General features: G+C 32.4%; 3 protein-coding genes across 3 annotated transcripts; 2 read left to right on the plus strand and 1 right to left on the minus strand.

The window, feature by feature from the left end:
• The first annotated feature begins 4,203 nt into the window (after window positions 1-4,203).
• On the plus strand, window positions 4,204-5,452 carry LOC120270970. The gene is made up of 2 exons (XM_039278062.1): window positions 4,204-4,421; window positions 4,547-5,452. The coding sequence occupies exons 1-2, from the start codon at window positions 4,220-4,222 to the stop codon at window positions 5,311-5,313; spliced, it is 969 nt and encodes a 322-aa protein (XP_039133996.1). The 5' UTR covers window positions 4,204-4,219; the 3' UTR covers window positions 5,314-5,452.
• Window positions 5,453-9,325: 3,873 nt separating this feature from the next.
• LOC120270711 lies at window positions 9,326-10,763 on the plus strand. Its single transcript, XM_039277785.1, has 2 exons — window positions 9,326-9,722; window positions 9,877-10,763. The coding sequence occupies exons 1-2, from the start codon at window positions 9,326-9,328 to the stop codon at window positions 10,650-10,652; spliced, it is 1,173 nt and encodes a 390-aa protein (XP_039133719.1). The 3' UTR covers window positions 10,653-10,763.
• Window positions 10,764-17,417: 6,654 nt separating this feature from the next.
• Window positions 17,418-19,325, minus strand: LOC120270920 (cytochrome P450 94C1). Its single transcript, XM_039278000.1, has one exon. It carries the CDS (start codon window positions 19,166-19,168, stop codon window positions 17,624-17,626), a length of 1,545 nt encoding a protein of 514 aa, XP_039133934.1. The 5' UTR covers window positions 19,169-19,325; the 3' UTR covers window positions 17,418-17,623.
• Between the last annotated feature and the right edge of the window lie 5,613 nt (window positions 19,326-24,938).

The following is a 24,938-nucleotide window of genomic DNA, read 5'->3' on the forward strand; positions in this document are numbered from 1 at the left end:
TTTAATAATCACAATAAAGTAAGGTAGATCAAGTAATTGAAAAATTCGATTATTCTGTTCTAGCCAAATGTTCCACATGATAGCTTTTATGACGAGATCCTACAAGATGTGGAACCGGGTGTTTTGAGAAGGTAGCCAAGTGGTCTAAATTGAAGTAACAGTTGGAGGAGAAGAATGAAGGTTTAAGCATTGATTGAAAAAAATAAATCAGATCCGTTCCGAGAATTCACAATTAAAAAAAAGGTGTTTACCTGATTAAAAAATTTTTGTGACAAAAAACATAAGTTTTTGTGGCAACTGGCAAGTATGCGTGTTAAAGCCTTTCTTGAAAAGGTTTGGAAGAGTAAAAATTTTGTCATCCCTTGCTAACTAATAGAACAAAGAGAATTTATTTTTATATTTAACTTTTTATTTTTATTCAAATTATTATTATTTTTTTTCAGCTTGTACACCACTGCGAAAAACCTAAAGTCAGGCATATAATTTTTGAAATGTTAAAATTGAGAATTTTACATGTGTAGTTAAGGCTATTTACTTTTTTTTTTTCTTTTACGAAAAAAATTACCTCATTACTTAAATACCTTAAAAATTTTATAACCTCAAGCATGTCTGATAGACATAATTCAAATATAAATATTAAGTAAGAAATATATATTAACATTTTTTTTAGATGAATAAACCTTATAGATTACATGAAAAAGGTACATAAACGACAGTACAACAACAATAAACACTAAATATTGCAATAGAAACAAACAAAGAAAACAACAACTACAATTAAAAATATAATTCATTTATAAAAAAAATGTAATAAATAAAAAAGAAAAGACAAAAGCATACAGTTATCCATAGTGCCCTGAAGTCGGATAAAGCAGAATCTTCCCTCTTAGACTTGGTCATATAGAACAGCTCAGACAACTGGCCACATATATATATATATATATATTTATATTAACTTTTAGATACAATCATTTTTTTTTTCTTTTACATATATGTATATATATAATTTGAGTTAAGGCACAAGGACAAGTTAATTTAAAAGATAATGTAAATGGGGCCCAGAAAGGAGGGAATCAAACCCACCTAGAGACACGATCAGCCGACCAAGTTGATAATTTTTGGTTTTTGCGGCGCTAGACTAGATAGTAGGACTTATGCTGATAGTCATGGTAGCAGGTTTCACTGTTTTATTCCTTTAAAAAGATTATAGTCAATTTAGTCAAACTATTGCTTTGCCACAAACCACGTCAACAATGTCAGCTTGTTACTAAATCTACAGTATACGAATATAGAAACAAACAAAGAATAAACAAAGATTAGGAGAACATTACCATATATTCTGGTCTTATTTTTTTTAATAATTTATTTTAGATTCTGCTTGGTTCTATATTTATTATTTTTTTTATAATAATTCTGTAGACTGTAGTTTATTTATTTTTATAAAAAAATAATTACAGCATCGGTGAATTTTATAAAAATAAATGATTTACATAGATGATTATGGTGGTATTCTTCTAATCTCCACTTATTTTTTTTGCCTTTTTATGGCAGAAATTATTTTCCCCATTATTAAATATTTTTATTATGTTCTATAATCTGCTTTTATTGGCTTCATGCTCAAACGGCGAATATGTTAATTTATAGCACCTATTAATATTATATTTAATGCATACTTTTTTTTGTCAAATATAATAATGAAATGATGAAGCATAAGAGCATATATATATATATATATATATAGCAGTCATGTCATGTCATCTCATCACATTGTGACAAAATGTTGGTTTTTTTCCAAGTGCTGTTAAAGTGGATGGACAACAAGAATGAAAGCTATGACTAGTGTTTTATGATCAGTGTTCGTCTTCTTCCAGACAACTGAAATCTCATAAAATCTTCCGAATAGCGACAGCTAAATTTTAATTTCATCCCTTTTGCCAAAAATATTTTAATTAATCACTTGTGGTGTTTGCAAAATGTGTGGAAATTCTTTCAGCCTAGCTAGCTAATGATACTGTTTAATATATTTATACTACATATATATATATTTATATATGGTTTACATTGATCCTGGGGTGAGATATTCCGCGCGCGCACTAGAGAACAAAGAGAAAGATTTGCAAGAGATTTTGCTGGAGAATATATGTGATAGGCCTTGAAAGATGTTTGTAGAGATAAAGATATTTGTATTTTGGCTTTAATATAAACTTTATATATATATATAGAACATCAACTTTGCAGAAAGTTCTTGCATACATATAAGCATATATAGACTATAGAGTTTTATTCAGTCAATCCTAGCTACAACTATAAAACTTTAGCATGATATTTTCTTTTAATATGTAGAAGTCAAAAAGACTGAAAGAGTAGTCCTTTGGAGTTGTGATAAGTGCATAGTCAAAGATTGCAGAGCCCTTTGAATTTCTTATATATGAAGTCCATTTTTCATGTCTCTGCACCTTATAACCAAAATTAACCCACTAAGAATAATGCTCATTTTCAATTTATTTATGGGATAATATTAATAAAGTTAAGAAAGTTAAATACTACATAATTTTTCCACATTTCTACTTGATTTTTAGAAAAAATAATTATTTCACGAAAAAACCATTACATAAGAGAATTACTGTCATATATGATCAATTTGCGTAAACTAAAATTTATAAATATAATTATGGTTTTTAGTTTTAATAAATTATGATTTATCCATATTTATAAAAAAATTATATATATATATATATTTACAGATGATTCTAAAGCATAATTAAATGCAAACTCAGATATAAGAAATTAAAGAAATCAGACACTAAAACTTATTATGAACACCTTAGACCTTGTATTATGTTTGATGATGAGAAGAGCTTAAAAAAGTTTTTTAAAAAAATGATGGCAAACCTTTTCATATATACAAAAGTAGTAACGAATTAAACGTGATTGATAGAGTCGCTATGAATGGGATATAAATATAAAGAATATTCTCCCATTACTTCTCCAATTTCTCTTTGTAGGTTATGCATGGCAAGAATCTTGTTATCAAAAACAAACAACAAGATGAAGATTTGATCCTAGCTAGAATATTGCAGACCCCGACATATTCTTTAACTAGTGTTTACTATTTTAAAATTTTTCAATGAATAAGACTTATCCACTTTATTCTCTCAAGGATAAAAATTCCAAACTTTAAATCAGAGCCGCAAACATATAAATATATATATATATATATTGTATGTCACCATTTGAAACTTTACATTCAATCTGAATTTAATTAAGCTCACCCACAGCATATATAGAAGTCCTCTTACTTTGGTTACATCAAAGAAAATTGAAGAGGCATGCGGCCAACACATCTAGAAGGAATATTAAAACAAAAGTATATATATGGCTAATGGCTGGAGATAAATTAACAATGCTTCTTTCATTAAAAGAAAAATTTAGACAGTATGCGAATTCTAACCCTAACCTTGCGCAGGAGTAGTTGTTCCTTCTGATAGTTTGGGTAGGTCTAAGGGACCAGATGATGTCTTCCGCCTTTTCAGCTTTTTTTTCTTTGTATTTTTCTATTGTTCTTAGTTCTATTCCTCACTTCTGATGAGAGGATTTATCTTTTATTTTATTTTATTTCTTGTTGCTCATTTTTTTTAATAAAATTATGATTTATACATATTTATTAAAAAAAAAGTATGCCAGCTATACAAACTAATTCTCAACTAGTTGACTTAAAGAAACTGCAAAACACATGGTGCTCTTGAATATATATTCTTAAAATGGCGTTTACTATGCTTGACGGTAATATAATATTAAAAAGAAATTAAGATAAGTACTCATGATTCAACGAGGCGCAAGCCCATCACATGCATGATCATTGTTGCACTTCTACGTAACCATCTCCACCACCTCTGGCCTCCCATGCATGCATATGCTTCTGAATCACAGCCAACTAGATCCGAGCATCATGAAGGTATGAAAAAGCTCAACAGATCCAAACTCATACAAACAAAGTCTACGCCGTACCCTTTGGAAAAATCACATGCAACTTTGACCTTAAAAAATATATCACATGTCACATGCCAAGTCAACCAAATTCTATATTTATATTTACTTGGAAATGAAAAACGCAAACCAGAGCATATATATAATATTCAACCTTGATCTCTATATAAGGAGCTTGAGCCTCAACATTCTCTTCACCCCACTCATAAACTCAAGTCAATTAGCTCCAATTATGGCAAGGTTTTCATTGTGGAGAATTATGGCAATAGCCATCCTCCTCTTTGTCATGGTGGAGGCTCAACCATACAAGCCCAAGCAAGTGAAGTGCAAAGATAAGAATGGTTATCCAATGTGCCGTGGCAGCAAGTTCACCTGCCCAGCTGCTTGTCCCAGGTCCTGCATGGCTGATTGTGAACTCTGTCGTGCAGTCTGCAGTAAGTTGAATTGGATTATTCATATATATCTTTATTATTATCATATGAGTATATATATATATATATTGAGAGAGAGAGAGAGAGAGAGAGAGAGAGAGATGTATGATTAATTTTAATGCGCGCAGGTTGTGACAAGGGTGGTGCGGTGTGCCAAGACCCACGTTTCATCGGTGGTGATGGCATAACCTTCTACTTCCATGGCCGGAAAGACAAGGATTTCTGCCTGCTCTCAGACTCCAACCTCCACATCAACGCTCACTTCATTGGCCGAAGGAACCCAGAGATGAAAAGAGACTTCACTTGGGTTCAATCCATCTTGGTTCTTTTTGAGGACCACCAGCTCTACATCAGAGCTCAGAAGACCTCAACCTGGGATGATGCCGAGGACCACCTCGCCATTTCCTTTGACAGTGAGCCCATTGTTCTCCCAAGGGAGGAAGATGCAAAGTGGCAGACATCAGCACTGTCCATTGTTAGGTCCAGCAGCGCCAATGCCATCACAGTGGAAGCTGAAGGAAAGTTCAAGATCACTGCCAGTGTGGTTCCTGTAACTGAAGAAGAGTCAAGAGTGCACAACTATGGCATCAAGGCTGATGACTGTTTTGCCCATCTTGAGCTTGGGTTCAAGTTCTATTCTCTCACCAGCCATGTGCATGGTGTTCTTGGTCAAACTTACAGAGAAGGGTATGTTAGCAGAGTGAAGATGTCATCTGATATGCCCATCATGAGCGGTGAGCATAAGTTCTTGGCGTCCGGTCTCTATGCCACTGATTGTGCTGTTGCACGGTTCGTGCGAGGCCCGCCGGCCGGGACAGCCGGCCAGTTGTCGGAGCTGGCTGATATAACTTGCAGTAGCGGAGTTAGTGGCCGCGGGATTATTTGCAAGAAGTAGTGAAAATTAAGCTCGATCTGCATGTAAAACAATCAAAGTATATGTCCAAACAAAAACACATGCATATATAATATATGCATATGCATGTGTGCATGTATGTGTGTTCGAATAAGGATACATGGAATAAGTGTGGCATTTGTATCTGTTGATTAAAGTGTTTAAATGTTTTACTGTTCATTTATAAGCTCGATTATCAATATTTTTCCTCTTAGCTTTATCACTGTGAAGTTATGAATAAATCCACACAAACATACACCTGAGGTGGTAAATGTGGAATTTATGAATTTTCATTGAATCACATAAATATAATATGAACATAAAATATTTATATCCATATATATTACAAGCAGGGCGGTTCACAGCAAAATAAAAATAAAAAAAAATAAAAACCAAAATGAATTGATGAAAAGGCATTTAATCTATTTGGTATTTTGTGTCAGTGTGCATGATATGTGTTAGAACAATAGATTAAAAACCTATGTTATCAATTGTCTTTATATATATATATATATATATATATATATATATATATATATATATATAAGTATATAATTCACACTTGAATCTAAAACATCAATTAATATTAACATTAATTTAATTGAACAAATTATACACAATTAGAGTTAATTTTAAACTTAAAATAAATTAAATCTGAATTAAATTTAAATTAACCGTATTTACTACGTTACTAAAATATTGGTTTATTCAAAGAAGCTTCCTTCATATGAATAAAAGTGGATAAACCACTAATTTATTAAAAAGAAGGAAAGCGAAGTACAGATGAAAAGGTCGCGAACAAAAAGTCTAAAAATAAAATAATAAACCGAAATTCTCACCGGGGATGAGGAAAAGCAGTGAAGCAAAAATCAAGACAGAAAGAAAGATAAAAATGAGACAAAGTTTGGGACGGTGAAGTCAACCGTCCCGGAGACACAGGCTCGCCCAAAGAATAAGGATAGGAGGACTACTCCCGATCGCTAGTCGTGCACCGAATCGCCGATGAAATCAGTGGGTCTAGTGCCCAGGAAGTTGAGAGAGCGCTTGATCCTCTGAGTGGCCTCCGTGGTATCCTGATGAAGGTTCTCTAAATCTGTTGAAAGCCAAGAAAGCAAAATATTAGCAGACTTGTATAAAATTGAAATAATAGGTAGACAAGTAAGGTTAAAAATGCGATTGTTTCGTTCAAGCCAAATATTCCAGATTATGGCTCTAGAACATAGGTCCCCCAGGTTCCGACGAGAGGAAATTAATGAGGGGATCCAAATGGTCCAAATATTAGATACTGAGGATGGGGAAGACTCAATATCAAGGTTTTGTCTGAAGAAGGACCAAATACGCTCCGCATATTTGCAATCAAGAAAAAGATGTTCCACTGTTTCTGAGTTATTATGACAAAGAATGCATGTGTCAATGACATTAGGATTACAACCTTTTTTGAATAGATTATCAATAGTAAGAATTTTGTTTTCTCTGACCTACTAGCAGAATAAAGTCATAATATTAATTTTGTTTTCCCTTCATATCTTCTTGCTTTCAAAAAATAAATCGGACTTTATTTATTTCACATGATATTATTTATCTCATTGAGTTGAATTTGTTTCAATATATATATTGCAAAAAAATTGTTTCAAAATAATTACATGTGGGCAGCTAGTTACTAGGTCCTTGATAATCCTTTAATGGGGTGATGTTTTTTTTTTTTTTTTAAAAGGTGGATAAGGGTGATGCGTCACCTTTGTTAAAAATAAAAAAAATAAAACAGCTGCATAAATCATAGAAATTGAAAGATATAGTTGTTTAATCCGTAGGTATTTATTAATTTTGGTATAATATTTTCATTTTTAAGAGTAATAGCAGTGGATAGCACATATTATATATATATCCAACTAGATTTATTTAACAATTTTAAAAATAAAATGATAAAATTCTTCTGAAAGTGAAGATTTTCTTCTGACTAGCTTTAAATGATAAAATTCTCACACTAGAAAATCTAGCTCGTAGAAGGTGCAACAAGACCGCTACTACAACTTGTGTTCTCTGCCACTCGGCATGTGAAATTGTTGATTATCTTATGATTAGTTGTCCTCTCACGTTCCGGATTTGGGCATACTTCTGTGTTGCCTTTGGAGTTCATTCTCTTCCCAACACGCTGAGGGACATGTGGAGCTCTTGGGTCCTGGACAGGGTGTATAGGCACATGCTTCTAGGAAATTTATTCATCTATTCTATTTACTGGGCCATTTAGGCTGAAAAGAAAAGTCGTAACTTACTGTCTCTGATTTCATTACTATCATCTGTAAAATTGACCGTATGCTTCTCGCCTGGTTTTTTTGCAACCCCTGACCAAATTCAGGCTCAGCTGGAGTAGTCTATTCTTGCATCAAACGCAGTCTTTCATTTGCGGGATCCTAGCTCGCCAACACTAATGCTCCTGGTGACTCCAACAACAACATCAAGTATACGCATCTTTTACGTCATGTGTCTCTAACTGGCAGTTTCTTCTCACCCCTCTAAGGGGTACCTTCTTCTTGGCCTCTATCTATTTGTTGTTCTTTTTCTGTTTCTTTTATTGTTGGGGTTTCCCTCTTGTGTGATTGTTTGGTTTTTCGATTATTTTTGTGTTTTTCTTTAGCCAGTGTCATCGCTGGTGATCAAATTATGGTTTTGATAATTTATTCACTTTTTCAAAAAATAGAAAAAAAAAAGGAAAAGGTACTGATTGATGGCCGGTAAAAAGAACCCGAGTTTAATGAGAAAAAAATCCATAAAACTAGTCCAAAAAATTATTTATTTATTTATTTATAGGGAAAATTATTTTTTAGTTCCTGAAAGTTTCAAAACATCCCAGACAGACACTCTAACATTTGAATTTGCCAGACAGTCCCTCCTTTTTTTGACAGTGTACTTTTCAATTAATGCAGCTTACTCTGTTAGTTTATTCTATTTTACAACATGTACTTCCCGCTTAAAATTATTAGTTTCCGCTTAAAATTTGGTGTTTTTGCTTAACTATATAAGTTTTAACTTAACATATAACACATTTGCGTTTAAAATTTGACTTTTTCGCTTAAAATTATGGGTTTCCGCTTAAAATTTGATATTTTCGCTTAAAAACTGAGAGTCAGACCAGTTAATATATGTTACATTTATGTCAACGTCAATCACTTTTATATGAAAGGTCTGAAAAAAAATCTGTCAGAAGAAGGAATGATCTTTTGGGAATATTCAAAGCCATGGGGTTTTTTGTGAATATCTGAACTTTGGAGGAATTTTTTTTGTTCATTTCTAGTTATTTATATTTATATTTTAAAATTTAAAATAGTTATTATATAAAAGATGCGAAAACAACGGAAAAGAGTACTAGGAAGCAATATAACAATTAAAGAAGAAATGATGGAGAGATTCCTCCGGAGTATGCGATCGCACACATGCTGGGGATCGTTTTCAATCACAGATCACATGGCCAAATTGTCTAAAATCTGGATTTTTTAAACAGCCGACTCAACAATTAGTTGTTTACTTACTCTGAGTCTCTGACTTTGGATTAAAATATATATAAAATATTCCTCCTCGTGTGTGTTTGGACAACCATTAATAAAAGTAAGAAAATGAAAACCTTCGACGATGTTACTCTTCTATTCTTCTCAGGAAAGCAAATGATAAGTAGATTATAAGTGCCTGTTAGATGGGATGGCTATGCTTTTAATTCATGTACTCAAGCTGAAAGATACGTAAAGGAATACTTGCTTCGTTGCATAGTTACGTAGAGGATTGAAAATAGTAGACATGATCCCAATTTTCCTCCAAGCCACCGTCCCACGTGAGAGTCATCACCACCTATGACGCTCTATCCTCGTTCATGCAAATCAGTCTATAAGAAGGTTAGGGAGGCTGTCGTCTCCAACATGAAAAATTAAACCAGTCTTAACTTATCAAAACACCAATGGCACGATCAAGATCTTCACAATTGTGGGTTTCTTTGATCTTCTTCGTTCTTCTCTTGGTCGTAGCTATGGCTGCAGATGGTAATGGAGGGAATAAGGGAGGAAAGAATGGCAATAACAATGGCAATAATGGCAATAATGGCAAAGGCAATGGGAATGGAAATGGCAATAACAATGGCAACGGAAATGGCAATGGCAAAGGCAATGGCAATGGAAATGGAAATGGAAATGGCAATGGCAATGATGGTGGAGGCAACTCAGGAGGTGGCGACAATGGTGGAGGCAACTCAGGAGGTGGCAACAATGGTGGTGGTAATAACGGGGGCGGCAACAATGGTGGCGGTGGAACGAAAACAGTGAAGTGCGACAGGAAGATGTACCCTTACTGCAGCGGGCAACAACATTGCCCACCTTCCTGCCCAGGATCCTGTTTCATAGATTGCAAAGCCTGCAAGCCTGTCTGCTGTAAGTACTACCTGAATTTTGAAGATCAAACAATATTTCCATCCCATAGTTGGAGTACTACGTGCATTAATTAATTGATCAATAATTAATATTTAACTGATAACAATATTATATATATATATATATATATATATATGTCAATCAAACAACGCAGATTGTGACAAACCAGGTGGTGTATGCCAAGACCCACGTTTCGTAGGTGGTGATGGCATCACCTTCTACTTCCACGGAGAGAAGGACAAGGACTTCTGCTTGCTCTCAGACTCCCACCTCCACATCAATGGCCACTTCATTGGACGCCGGAACGCTGAGATGAAGCGTGACTTCACCTGGGTGCAATCAATCGCCGTCCTGTTCCACAGCCACAAACTCTACGTCGGAGCTAAAAAGACCTCAATATGGAACAGTGCAGAGGACCATCTCATCATCTCTTTGAATGGAGAGCAAGTCTTATTACCCACAGAGGAAGGTGCCAAATGGCAAGCACCCACTGAGCCAACAGTGACCATAACCCGTTCAATTGATGCTAATGGAGTTATAGTGGAGGTTGATGGGATGTTCAAAGTCCAGGCCAACGTGGTACCTATCACCGAGGAGGAGTCACGAGTGCACCACTATGGGGTTACTGCTGATGATTGCTTCGCCCACCTTGAGCTTGCATTCAAGTTCAACTCACTCACTCAAGAAGTGGATGGTGTGCTGGGTCAGACCTACAAAGACAACTATGTTAGCAGAGTCAAGATGAGTTCCAGCATGCCATTAATGGGTGGTGTGGATAAGTTCTCATCCTCCGGGCTTTACACCACTGACTGCGCTGTTGCAAGGTTCAATGGTGGCGGTGAGGGCATTATTGCCATGGCCACAGAACTGGCTAATGTGATCAAGTGTGGGAGTGACATTAATGGTCATGGGATCGTTTGCAAGAAGTAAGCCTAGAGACCAACAATAAAACCTGCCTCATTGTCTGGTTTAATAAAATAAAAATTTCTCTTTTGTTTGTTTGCAAATTGCAATGTTGTTGATTATGTACTTTAATTATCAGTATTGATGCCACCATATTAATTATTGTTATTATTATATATTCACAACTGATGAATAAAAAGGGAATTTATTTTAGTGGACTATAAATATTGTGTATATAAACAACTTTTGTGGGCTTCCAGAATTGGGCCTTGGCAATCTTCAGAGCATTAAGTTTGGTGTTCATATAAACTAACAAAAGAAAGCAGTGGATCAATGCTCCAGATTTTCTCCTATGTTTGTTCGTTAATTAATTTATTTATTTATTCTATGTGTCTTTCTGGGCAAATTTAAATGAAAGATAACAACGTTGTATTTCCTGGCGTAATTAAATGCTTTGGAATATTATCACATGTATATGTCCAACTGCAGTTTGGCCACAAGCAACCACTTAAAAAAGGGTGAAAGAGAAATTCACATGGGCTTGTCCAAAGAAAGACAAAGCATTGCAGTCATAGTATATATATTAAGGTTTGATGCCCTCAAAATAATTTTTTTATCTTTAAGCGAAGAAATTAAGGGTCAGCAGCTACGCGAGGACAATTATTCACTATCTTCAACCAATAATCATGGACAAAGGGTCCAGTGAGGGCCCCGGATGGCAAGGCTTGAGTATCTAAGATAATCATGCACGTCCACAAACCTTGGTATTTTGAATGGTGGTGAATCAACCAAACAGTTGTGTGTGACATGTCACGTCCAGCGGCATTTTATTTTATTTGTTTATTTACTGATTAATTTTTGGTGGCCAACACTAACTTTAAAGCACTTCTTAAAAGAACTGTTATTTAAAAAAGCCAAAAACAACAACAACAACAGTAAACTAAGGTATGACTTCAAATTATGGCCATTGTTGAAACTTGTTTTGCAAGGACAATTATAACATCAACTCGAGGAGCTATTTATGAACATTAAGATCGTGTTTAGTTGGTCGGAAGAGGACTCAAGTGACGAAAGTAAGAGTGGATATGACATTTTTATTTATTTGGTTCATTGAAGTGAAGGTTGAAGTGCGAAAGTGGCCACTTAAAATTTCGGTCTCACTTCAACAACGTGAAACCCCATTTTTATTTATTTATTATTTTTTTAATGTTTTTATGTTTTATGTTTTTATTTTTTTAATATTATATTATTATTATTATTTAAATATATAATTTTTTTTCTCTTTTATGGTTTATAATTTTTTAAAAAAAAATTATAATGTAAAATAATTATAAGCTCAATAAAATATAAAGTAATCTCACCCTTACATGAAATAATGAGCAAAACTTCATTTTCATCAGTTTTTTAAATTTTTTTACTTTTATTAAAAAAATGATCACTGATTTGACATTTTCTATTTATAACTTAACACATAAAATTAAAAATTTTTAATTGAAGTGTTATTTGAAAACTTCCACCACTTTAATGGACTACTTACTAATGAAACTCAAGTTAATTGTAGGCTTTGTTCTTAGAGAGGATTATTTAGTGGCTCTTGGCGAAACCCAATCAACGTAAATGAATAGCCTGGAAGATGAATCTTTCCTCTCCATTAAATAATGTCATGAACAATATGTGCGGGTGGTTGTAGTTTATCTCTATAATAATTAAAATGAATAAATAATGCTTATTAAATTAATATAAATTTTTATAGATAAGTAAAACCATGGATTTGGAAACACCAAACAAGAATAATATATAAGTCCATTATTATTTACTACTTTAATTGATTTAAATGATCCAAAAACAAGTTGTTTGCAATTCGTTAACTCAAAAAATATATATTTTAAAAAAATAAACCACAAATTCAAAAAAAAAAAAACATATTTCTAGAAATATCCTCTAAAAGGTTTTAAACCACTTGCAAAATAAAAATAAATAAAGAAATAAAAAATACCCGTCCTTGAATACCTTATCATGCATGATTATAAACATAACTATTTAATTAAATCTTTAGTAAAGAGATGTAAACATTTGTTTCATAGTTTGTTTTTCTTTAAAACCAAACTACAAAATATTATAGTGGTGATCTTTCAAAACAGCCGGGGAAACAAACATGAATTGACTAGAGAGCTCTCACATCTGCATCGAAATACATATATGTGAACAATAGCTGTTGCAACTTCTTCATGGCTTTGGATCCACATTTTGGCATTCAAGAGGGTTAGATATAAGGTGATGTCTTTCCATAATATTTTTTTTTTTGACGAATGTCTTTTCATAATTATGGCTCAGAAAGGTATTGTTACAAAACAGTAATAGCTAAAATAAACAGTAATTTATTCATTTTATTTAAAAATAATAATAAAAAAAATTAGGGTCAAAGTATTACGGCAAAACAATAGGGCTAGATATAAAGTATTTAAATAATATTGTTAATTAATGTCATTAGAGTTCAAATATTGTTTATGATATTATTTAAATTGGACCATAAATAAATTATTTTTTTATTGAATAAAAATTTTACTTTTAAACAAGTTATAATTATAATGAAGCATTCATGTCTATAATTTATTTATACTTTTGTTATTCTATTTGTTTGACTATATTTTTTTTATTTTTGTATTTCATATAAATATGTGTGTATTTTAATTATGAAGCATTGGTATACATGTTTTATTTAAAAAAATCTTGTAGGGAAAAAAATAGACAAAACTTAAAAGTTTTTTTTTTTTTCGAACCCATAAATAAATAAATAAAAACTTATTTCCTTTGTGAGCATATTTCATGAAACTCAAATCAGCTAAAGCCGCTTTTAATATCAATTAATAAACAATTTAAGCCACACAAAACCATTTCACTGAAAAGCATCATCCTAACCTCTCATTGATTGTGGTCCCCATCTTATTATTTTAGTCAATATCACTCCTTTGTGACATAATTAAAGTTAAAAAATAAAATAAAATCATTATTCTTTCTAAATTTAATAAAATAAATTATAAAATACATTAAATTCGGTATTGAACTGCTCCTATTATATTATGATATATTAAAACAAAACGTTCCATCAAACCAAATCATTATGACCAGGTCCACAAGGACCCACATCCATAAAAAGCAAAACACCAGTTTTTCACTCTCGTTTTATTTCTAGATTGATATACATAATATTAAAAATAATAATAATAATAAACATCCATACTTATTTCCATAATTTAAATAATTATACCTTTAGGTAATTGTTAGACCCTCATAATTAATATACTACTGTATTTATTTATTTTTTAATATTTTTTAATGAGATGACTGTTATTTGTTCCCTTTGTAAAAAGCAATTTAAATAATTTAAAAAAAAAATAAAAAAGTAGATACACCATGATATATTTTCAAAAAATTAATTCTTATTTTTTAAAATAAAAATAGATAAACAGTGGTTTTATGACTTTTATTAAAAAAAAATTATTTTTTTATAAACACATAAATATATAAATGCCCCTCCCCTTCATCGCTGACTTGTAATCTGAACTAGAAGCCATTTTGGGATTGAAGCCAAAGGATGAAATACATTTTTCTCCGCCCTTGATTTTCCACGTAAGACCACTGAAACCACATCATATCATGTGATTAGACTTGTCCCGGTACAATGTACAATCTCATGAATGTGGTACCCATTTCATTTCACTTCCCTTTCCTTTCATTACAACCTCCAAAATTTGTGGGCTGTGTTGGATTTAATCATACAAAACAGCCAAACATATGCACAAGAAAAATATCATTTTTTTTATTGTGATATACATATTTATTGTTAAGTTCACAAACAATTGCAATTGATCTTGCGGTCGTTATCTTCTCCATTGGATCTATTTGGATTCTTTTTATTTTTATTTTTAAAAATAAATCATGAATTTATTGAAAAAAATTGACATGACAGATAGAAGATGAATGAGACTTTTTGGTATATATCAATTTAATTATTTTTTTAAAATAATATAAAAAATTTATAGAATACTTTCACATGTATGTTATATATTATATGTAAAATAAGTGACTTTTTTGTAATTACATTTTTATTTACTATAACAAATTATTTATAACTGCAAGATTATTTGAACGGATAGTAAAGTAGATCGTAAAAGTTCTACAAATGTAAAACTTTAATATTATCTATTTTTTCAAGATTTGCTCACTTAGTGTTAATTTTTAATTTTGTTATTTTTTATGCTTTATTTTTTAATTATATCTTTTTCCTTACTATTATTGTTTTTCTTTGTTTTCACTGCATGCTTTTATCCTTGTTTCTCCTTGTCTCATATTTTGTTTTACTTTTGCAATTGATATGGCTCTATGCACACACATTAAACTATTCAAGGTATAACAATTCTTTATTGTTTTTGCATGCTTTCTTAGATTATGGACGCTTGAAACGAGTTTATTCATTTAGTTAGTTTTTTTATGGAGGTTTGTATTGATTTATTTAGATTATTAAGAACTTCATTATTTATTCGAGAAGAAACTATGTTAATATCACAAGATCAACATAACATGACAAAACATGCTACAATAGAGCATCAAGAACCAATGAAATTAAATAACAAAAAATTAAACAAGACAAAGGGTATGCAATTTAAAAACGTAAATTAAAACCAAATCTGACAATTAAAATGATCTTACTGGGAAAATATATCTTTACTAAATAGTTAAATTAACTTTGCATATATTTTAATTATAACTTTCGATTGGAAATAACAAACATTACAATTTTATTTTTAAAAAATAATTATTATAGTAAAAACATTTGTAGGAAAAAATTTTGCAATGTAGGTTTTTCATTGCAATACACGAGACACCCCAAAATGTCTGTATCTATATAGATGGAATATCACTATAAATATGAAGCATGTTTTTTGTTTTTTTTTTATTTTTATTTTTTTATGTTTTCCTTGGTTTGATTAAATTGGTGGTGATCAATATTTTATTCACCGTCAATTAGAAAATACATATAACTTATTTGAATATTGACTTAATTAAGGCCATTAATCTGATTGCTAACTTACTATAATGGCTTCCATTTGTCATCAAGGCAATCATTCTATCAAGTGGGCTAATATGAAATCGTCCTTATATTTTAAAGAAATAAAATTTTTAATTATTTGAGGCACTGCATCGTGCCTGGTTTTACAAGGAATCTAATGGCTATGTCTCAAACTTGATTATTCTGAGAATTGATAAGAAAATCACGTGGCGGAAAGGGCAAACAGGCATGCTTTTGTTTTATCTTAAATGAGAAAATATTTAACACTTCTCAAAAGAATACAAAGTCTTAAATCAATCAATAACACAAAACCATAGATGGTTTGGCTAATTGGCTGTAGTATATCATAATTGATAACAAACAAGATAAATTAATTAAATTGGAATTAAAGGACATGTACATCGATGAACAACCTTGTCTTCTACCTATCATTAAGGAATCATAATTAACATGTTAATTATGTTGTGAGAGGACAAATTAAGACATAACTATCCCCAGCTGATATGTCTATTAATTTTTGGTTGCTTCCAATAAAAATAGAAAGAATTGAACACAATGAAATGGAAATTCATGTGTTTGGTAATGGAAATTAACATGATTCTAATGATATCTGAGATTAAAGAAAACTACAAAAGAAAAAGTAGGAAAATGTTTAAGGTGTGCAAGAATAGATATATTGATGAGTAATCTAGACCTTGCAGTAATCAGAAGATATAAAGAAGGTATCCGGATGGAGATCCTGCATGGAATAGAGTAAGAATCTCTACTTTCTAGTTTTAGACAAAATATTAAAGAGGAGGTCTCAAGGGTAGGTAGTTCACTGAGGAGTCTATTTTACTTGCGCTATCAGTCTTTGAAGGCAATCAATGCAGTGCTGCATCATCAACATGCATGATTTTTTGATTAAATGTGTGGAGGGTGATCAATGAAGTTCAATTCTAGTTTAAATATAATAAGTTGCAGGAGAGAAAGATGTTTATAATTAACAATATAATGAAACTAGTTTAGTGTTAATAAAACATGCGTTAAAAATAACATCCTGATCAGATATATCTGACAAGGGGACGTCATCAGTGAGGAAGAGGCCATGAAACATGGCATGCGGTTTTCTGAATTGAAATGATGTCAGAACAGAACGTGAAACAAGAATGGATGGATAAAGATAAAATAAAGCTTCTCCCCCATCCATGTTGCTCCATGACCTCTTCAGCTTATCCACTTTGCTGAGTGACACACCCACCACTCATGTCACAGTGACTATTAATCTTTTATTATTATGGTTGAGGGTAATTAATCAAGCTAAAGATCACTCTCAAAATTTAGTCTGAACACACAACAATAATGGACATTGAAAAAGCAAAGCATATATATCTGTTGCAATAACAAGGACAAATTAATACACTATTATGTATATATATATATATACACATATAATAATTAACTAGCTCGTAGCTTCATTATTAAGCCAAACAGAGTGATGCTGAACGTCGAGAGGCACTGAACCATGAATATATATATATATACATATATTGAGAAAAAAGTGTGGTAATGACTAGAGTTCTTAAGAACCTCAAGTTCAAAGAATCCGATGCTTAACTGCAAGTCTTAATTTCAGTCCAAGGTATCTTCCCAGGTGTACCTTCTCCTACAAAAGATTGGTGGAGAGGAAGAAGAACAAAAACAGATCAAGCACACCAGAGATGTAGCCAATCAACGCATAATTAATAATTTCTTGATTTTCGATCAAGCTTCCAATAGTGAAATATATAAATATATAAATATATATATATGTACAATCAGCCATGTATCCTATCCCAATCACAAGAATATATGTTACATCCGTTTAGGAGGAGGAGGATGATGATGATGATGATGATGATGATGATGATGGTGTGAATTTTATCAAACATCCTCTACATTGGAATAGCTAGCATGAGCAAGTGCCATCGTTGGAGGTTCTACGGCTCACGCGGGCCATAAGACCGGAGGCAAAGGATGCTGTAAGGCCTGGTGCGAACTTGGGGGGTCGGCTGCTGCTGGTTTCATTAATGGCATTGATGTCAAATGCTCGAACAATGGACACGATCACTGTCTTCATCTGCATGATAGCCATCTCTTTGCCTAGGCACACTCGAAGCCCGGCCTGGAAAACAGGGAACTTGAACGGGTTCTCGGGATTGAAAACACCGTCACAAAGCCAACGCTCGGGACGGAACACCTCACAATCGGGACCCCACGCGTCTTCCATCCGGCCCATCGCGTAGGGGTGGTACGTGACCCTCGTGTTCTTGCTGACGAACGTGCCATCTGGGAGCACATCGTCCTCCAAGCAGAACTTGGAATCGAGCTGCACGGGTGGGTAAAGCCTTAAGGTCTCGTAAAGCGCCGCGTGCACGTAGTGCATCTCCTTGATTTGCTCGTAGTTCACCACCTGGTCGAACTCGCAGCTCGAGCTCGAGTTCCTCAAAACACGGTTGATCTCGTCCTGTATCGCGCGCTGAACGCGCGTGTTCTTTGATAGTTCCAAGAAGAAGCTGGTCAAAACTGATGCGACCGTGTCGCGCCCGGCGAGTAAGAAGCTGATGACTATGTCACGGAGGTATTTGGCCTCGTTGACCGAGCCCATGAATCTGGATAGTAGATCATGGTTCTCTGTGAACCCGAGTTTTCTCCTCTGTCTTATCACCTCTTCCGCTAAGACGTTAACAAGTCGGATAGCACGCTGGAGCTCCTTCTCAGATCCCCAGTTGAACAACCGTTTGATTTTCCACGTTGCCGTCCACGTTGCTGTCGCCCGCTGTGCGGAGAGTCTCGTGGCAAGGTCAAATGCCGCAGCGAACTCCGACATCGGAACCGGCAGCTCGAGACATCCCCGGTCGAGTCCGAATGAGATCTTGCTTATGCTATCGAAGGCGAACCGGCGGAAAACGTCTTGAAGGTCAATGACTCCTCCGGTGCCGGCGACGGAGGAAAGAAAAGGAAGAAGCCTGTCGTGCACCTCATCGGACACAATCCGAGCAGCGTAAGATCGGACGGAGTTGCTACCCAGCTCAAGACTAGCCATCTTTCTCTGAAACCGCCATGAATCACCGTCAACATTAAAGATACCATGGCCAAGGAGATCACCGAGGATGGTGGAGAAGTGCTTGCCTTTGGGGAAGTTATCAAACCGAGTCTTGAGCATGTACTCAACGTTGTCTGGGTTGGCCGTGATGGTGTTTCCGAGGATATGGATGTGAATGGTGCGTGTCGGAGAGAGCCGCAGCAAGTGCGTGTACCAGTCACAGAGATTGTCAAACTCCGCCGTCCACGACGACGACGCGTAGGCTCGGCACACGTCGCAGCTGCACCATGGGCTCGACCTCAAGATCTTCAGCGCTAGAGCAAATATGAGAAAAACACCAGTGAATAAGAAGAAGGCCAAGGACATGTATGTCTGAAGACTTGAGACCATGCTTTCCATTGAATCCATGAATAACCAACAAACACACCACCCACCCTTGGGAGTCGACTGACTATATATAATCTATCTAGCACCGCTTCCTTTATATATATATATATATATATATGCAAACACAAAGTAATAAGAGGGAGGGAGATGATGGATAAGGACTGGGAGGGAGGGGGGTTGGGACCTTGCTGGGTTTTGCTAGTTGTTTTATAGAGTGTCACCAGCTATGCTTTGTTTGCCACCATTGTCAGCCACACATGATGCGAAAAGGAGAAGAGTAGCACGTATAACTCGTGCGTTAAATGACTTTTCTTATTATATATATATATATATATATCTGTGTTTGTGTGTGTGCGCCAGACGATTTCAACCCCAACGTCATGATCAAGTACCAACTATATCTCTCCTCCCCATCTCTTTGCACTCTGTATAGTAACTTCTCTGTTTCTACTCACTGTCACGTGTTCTTTTACTTCTTCGGTTAACAACGCTTGCTTCGTCCACAAGAGATTGATTAATATTTACTCGCTTATGGTTTTCTCCTTTATTTTTTACTCTTAAATTCGTGTGAATCTCTCCATACTTTTTTTTTCTTTTTAATAAGCTTTGATCGAGTTAAACATGCATATGAGGATTTCTCATTTTCAATTAACAAAAAAAATTCAAGTGAAATACGGCTGCTGTTGCAACGACTCTCAACGTAATAAGCGAACGAGAATAATCATTAAAGCGAAAAGTAAATAGTAAACAGGGAAAATAATTAGCAGTCATTCAAAAGTAAACATTTGAACATGGTATGTGTTCTGTTCATCATTTACATATTTTTATTTTTATTTTTAAATAAATCAGTGAGTAAAGTGTTTTTTTTTTTACAATACCGTGGAAGCATTCCACATACACCATTTAATTCTTTAACCATATTTTTTTAAAAAATCTAAACCCTCAATTTTCTACATAGACGTTAATGACATTATTACTCGTTTTTTAATTTATAATTATCTTCATTGATCAAATGTTTCTAACATAACTATCCCTATATTATAATAGTTAGTATTTCATCCCTCTCTCCTAAAAAGTTATAAGGTTTAGGTCTATCCATAATTATTAAAAAACAATTTCAAAGACGGTTTTGTAAAGAGAATATTTATTTTATTTATTTATTTTTGGACAAATAGCAACAGGAGGAGCACTCCCATTCAAGAGGTTTCAAAAAAAAAAAAAAATGTAAATGTACTAATTATGATAACTTAACAGGCTCTAAAGATTTACCATGTGAGACAGATTAACACAAGGGAAATGAGGACCTATCCTATGTATCCAAGATGATATATTAGAGACTATTAACCCCATTAAGGTAAATCCTTATATTATGCAAACGTGGAGGTGTGTGAATAAGATTTCTTTCACATGAGACCCACTTTGGGACCCAATGTAAAAAGATGGACAATACTTTACAGTATTGTAGGGGGTTTTGAACCCGCACCTATCCATACACAGTCAAAGTGTTTTTGCCACTAAATCATACTGGTATTGGCTCTTTTCACTTGATAAAAGAGGCTAATAACCACTTCTACTCAACAAAAAGAGATAAGTAACAAGAAGTTACCAGTAGTCCAATAATAACTCACCATAAAACACATAAGGAGGGTGTGGTTGAAACTTTGCTCTCGCAATGATGTTCATCAATACTGTTTACAAATTATACAATAGGGTCAAGGACTATTGATCAATTTTGTTAATTGGTCATAATATGTGTCTTATTTGGGAGAAACAGTGTTTTTTCCTCTATGTGATTATATTATGATAGGGGAATTTATCCCAAAAGATATACTAAACTACTGTAGCTAATAAATTTTTTACATGCTTGTCTTTTTTACAAATCTTATCACTTTTGACAGAAAAAAAAAACTAAAAAATTAAAAAAAAAGATAAGCAACTATTTTAGAAATATATAATTTACTTCTCCCACGCACTTGATTTCATAATGTGTTTAATGGGTTCAACTTTCTTTGGTAATGGTTGACTTCCTACCTCTCTACCTTCGGTTTTTTTTTTTAAATGCATTCACTATGCTTATGGTGGGAGCCCAAAAAATCTTATATTTAACGCATGTGATTTATTTATTTTTTTACAATAAAGTGAAAAAAAAATTACATACTTTGGCCTAAGTTGCCATTTGATCATAGACTCATAGTCCACTTTATTGTTTTGTTTCTTGTTTTGGATGCCATGTTATGAATTTATTTGTATTTTAATTAAAATGTGCTATATCAATAATTTACAGCCGGGTTTGTTTGGTACTTTTTGAAAAGGTGGATAAACCACTTCTATTAATATGTTTGGTATTGTTATATTTATATAAAAAGAGCGCTTGTCGTTTATTATTAAAAAAAAAATTACAGATTTATAAAAACTCTCATTATTAATATTTGCAACGAATAAAATGTACAGAAGTTAAAATAATAATAATAATAATAATATGTAAAAGAAGTAGTCAGAGTGGATACATTGAATTTGAAATATACCATGCTTTAAAAGATTAGTAAAATTCTGACCATTGAAAAAAAAGTATAAACAACTCAATTTAAAAAGTACTTTGTTATGTACAAAAAATTCATTGATTTATTCAAAGAAAAAAAATTCTATGACTTTGGACTGAAATAATTAATTAATTAATTTGCCGTGATTATGATGTGCAAAGAAAGAGAAAGGAGCGAAGGATGTTGTTTTGGAATTAATTAATTAAGCGCATTCCATTAGGAATTATGGTGCAAATCAGTGCAATAATGATCCATGTGACCTTGTTTCGATAATTTTATTCCCTTATTTTTAATTCTTAATTACTGTACTTGTTATTAAACTTTAATGGTAGCAAGCAATGAGATATGTAGAACATGTGTTTGAACATTTTATTTATTTATTTATTTATTTATTTGGCGGTGAGATGTGGCCTATTGCTCTCCATTAAACCAGAGGTTATATACTATATAATGCATGGTATATTCAACGCAAATCATGCAACTAGTTCTAGTTTAATTTGTTACATATATATAATCTCATTACTTAAATCATTAACTAGCACAAACATGGTCTATTCTTTGGAGTTTGGAGAGTTCAAAAGACATTTGCTCTTTCATGTGAGTAGTTAAACTTAATTTATACACATTTCCAATGATAAAAGTTGTGCTTTGGAAATACAAAACTGAAGACAAGGATTGTTTGTTTATTTATTTTAGAAAAAGTGAGACATATAAATGGGAAAGAACACATTAAAGATGCAGAGACTATCAAATTAAAGGACAAAAAAACAAAAAAACAAAGAGATGTCAATTTGTTTATTTTTTTTCCCTTCTATTTGTTTGTTTTCTTTTTTTATTCTCACTCTTGTTGGCTGTCGACAAGGAATCTGTGAACTCAAAGCATTAAAATAATTACATGAAAACAAAAAAAAAGTTAAAAAGATTGGATAAGGTAAGAACTAAGAAGCATGTGCATGTGCACGCTCAACATACATTTTCACCTAATCTAATATAATTCATTCAACCATTTATATATATTCAATGAATCAAAACTATTAGATTTTTAAAACAAGTATGAAAAGTGGAAATTTTCACTAAAGAACTCTAATATTGGTCACACTTATGTGGCTGATGGTGATATTTTTTAAATACATATATTCATATGTATAATGTGTTTAAATTTTTGTTTGTAGAAATCAAACATATTTGTTGACTGGTTATGTCATTCAAATCATTTTGTTTTTTTCAAAAAATAGAATTTTCATTATTTAATGAACATATATACGTATCAAATCAATTTAGAAAGAAAAATATTATAAAAAAAAATACAAAAAATAAAAGTTTGGTGGGAGACAATGAGAACTAGTGCTCGTGGGATGTGTTTGGCCTGCATGTGCTGCAAACGAATAAAATTTTCTAAATTATTTTTTTCTTTAAACGAAACCCGTCAAACATAAAACTATAATGCGATATTTTATAAAATGTGAGAGTTTTAAAATTAACCAATGAAAATGGTACTGAATTTATTCCTCTTGTTTTCTAATTCAAAACCATACTTGCATGTGTTTTACTGAAAAAAAAAATAGCTTTTATTTATATCAATTTTTGTAAACAATTTTTTTACAGATGGATTTATTGTTTTATTTTTTTATCAATTAAATAAAATATAGCTCATCCATAATTTATTTATTTTTTCTTTAAAAGTGAAAAAAAAAATGAAGGATAATAACAAAGACTCTATACATGAAGAGACATTACTAAAGGAATCATATTCAGGGACCAGTAAACATCAAATTAAGTTGGGTATCAAGCACCAACTAGAGAACATGCTTGAAATGAAACCCATGTATTTATATATATATACAATTATTAAACCACAACCAATGCTCAACCCAATCATAATCAAGTTAATTAAACTTTTAACCTTTGTGCGTGCGTGTGTGTATGTTTATTTACTTGCCATATTATTATCTTCTAGATGTCCTCAAGTACTCAAAATAAATATATGAACATGTGAATAAGATGTCCATTTGACCTTAAAACATATCAATGGTTCATAGCACTCCGAAAGAAAGAAAGAATGGCAAAGCCTCACATTTCCTCCCTAGTGTTTTGACCACCCTGTTTTTATGCCACCTTTGCTAAAAGTTAAATGGGATGTGACATTAAATAGTTTTCTACACAACTTTGTCTGGTTGTTTAGTTGTGGAATTTTCCCCAAACCTAATCTTGTCTTAAGTTGATGTCCAAAAATAAATACAAACACTAACTATTGATTACTCTCATCTATGGATTCTATAGGACATAGAATTACTGATTTGAATTATTTTTAAAATTTATCATATTAAACAAAAGTTTCAAGTTTAAATCTCATCAAAGATTTTTATAATTGAATGTGCATATGAATTTATTTATATATCGTTATTTAATAAGTCCAAAGTTTAATTATTATTCTTGGGAAAGAAATTGCAACAATCAAACATAGTTACAAACAAAAAAATTTAAAGTTGAATTTCACTAAATATTGTTAATTATGTAATAATAAATTGAAAAAATTAGGTGTTGTAATTAGTTCATTGTATAATATAAATATATCCTTAATCAAGAAACTTAAGACATTGTTTAAAGTATTGTTATATATTGATGATTCAAAATAAACATATATGTGTGACCTTGTTGTCTGAACAAGATATCAATGGAGGCTAAAAAAAAAGTAACATGACAATGATGTAACACACGCCATCCTATTTATTTATTTTTAATAATATAGATAAATTACAGATTTATTAAAAAAAAAAATATGACACACAAGTTAGCGAGCACGATATCCTAATGAGTTTCATAAGAAAGATGGCATCTTTTAAATTGTTTCTTTGGCTAATCAAATTTCAGATAACATAAGTGACATTTTCAAGTGGATTAAAATGTTCTTCTTTCTTTTCTTTTTTTTAATATTAGAGAACAATAGTTAATAGATTTAAGATGAGTTTAAATGAAAAATACAAGATTATTATTTCTAAATATTATTTTCGTCATGACTCAAGGCATTAAGTTGTGTACCAATAGCAATGGTTATCTTGAATCACATCAATAGGCCCAATTTACATGTGATTGTAGGTCCACTACTGACGTGGACACAATTGTCATTTTATTTTGTCTTAGTCATTATACCTTATTTTCCTCATTTTATTTCTATTTTATTTCCACCTTTAAAAAATTAAAATCTCCCATATAAAATATCAGATCAGATTTACTTGAGTGGAAATATACAT

The sequence above is a fragment of the Dioscorea cayenensis genome, chromosome 10, assembly GCF_009730915.1.
Source record: "Dioscorea cayenensis subsp. rotundata cultivar TDr96_F1 chromosome 10, TDr96_F1_v2_PseudoChromosome.rev07_lg8_w22 25.fasta, whole genome shotgun sequence".
In the NCBI taxonomy this organism is placed as follows: Eukaryota; Viridiplantae; Streptophyta; class Magnoliopsida; order Dioscoreales; family Dioscoreaceae; genus Dioscorea; species Dioscorea cayenensis.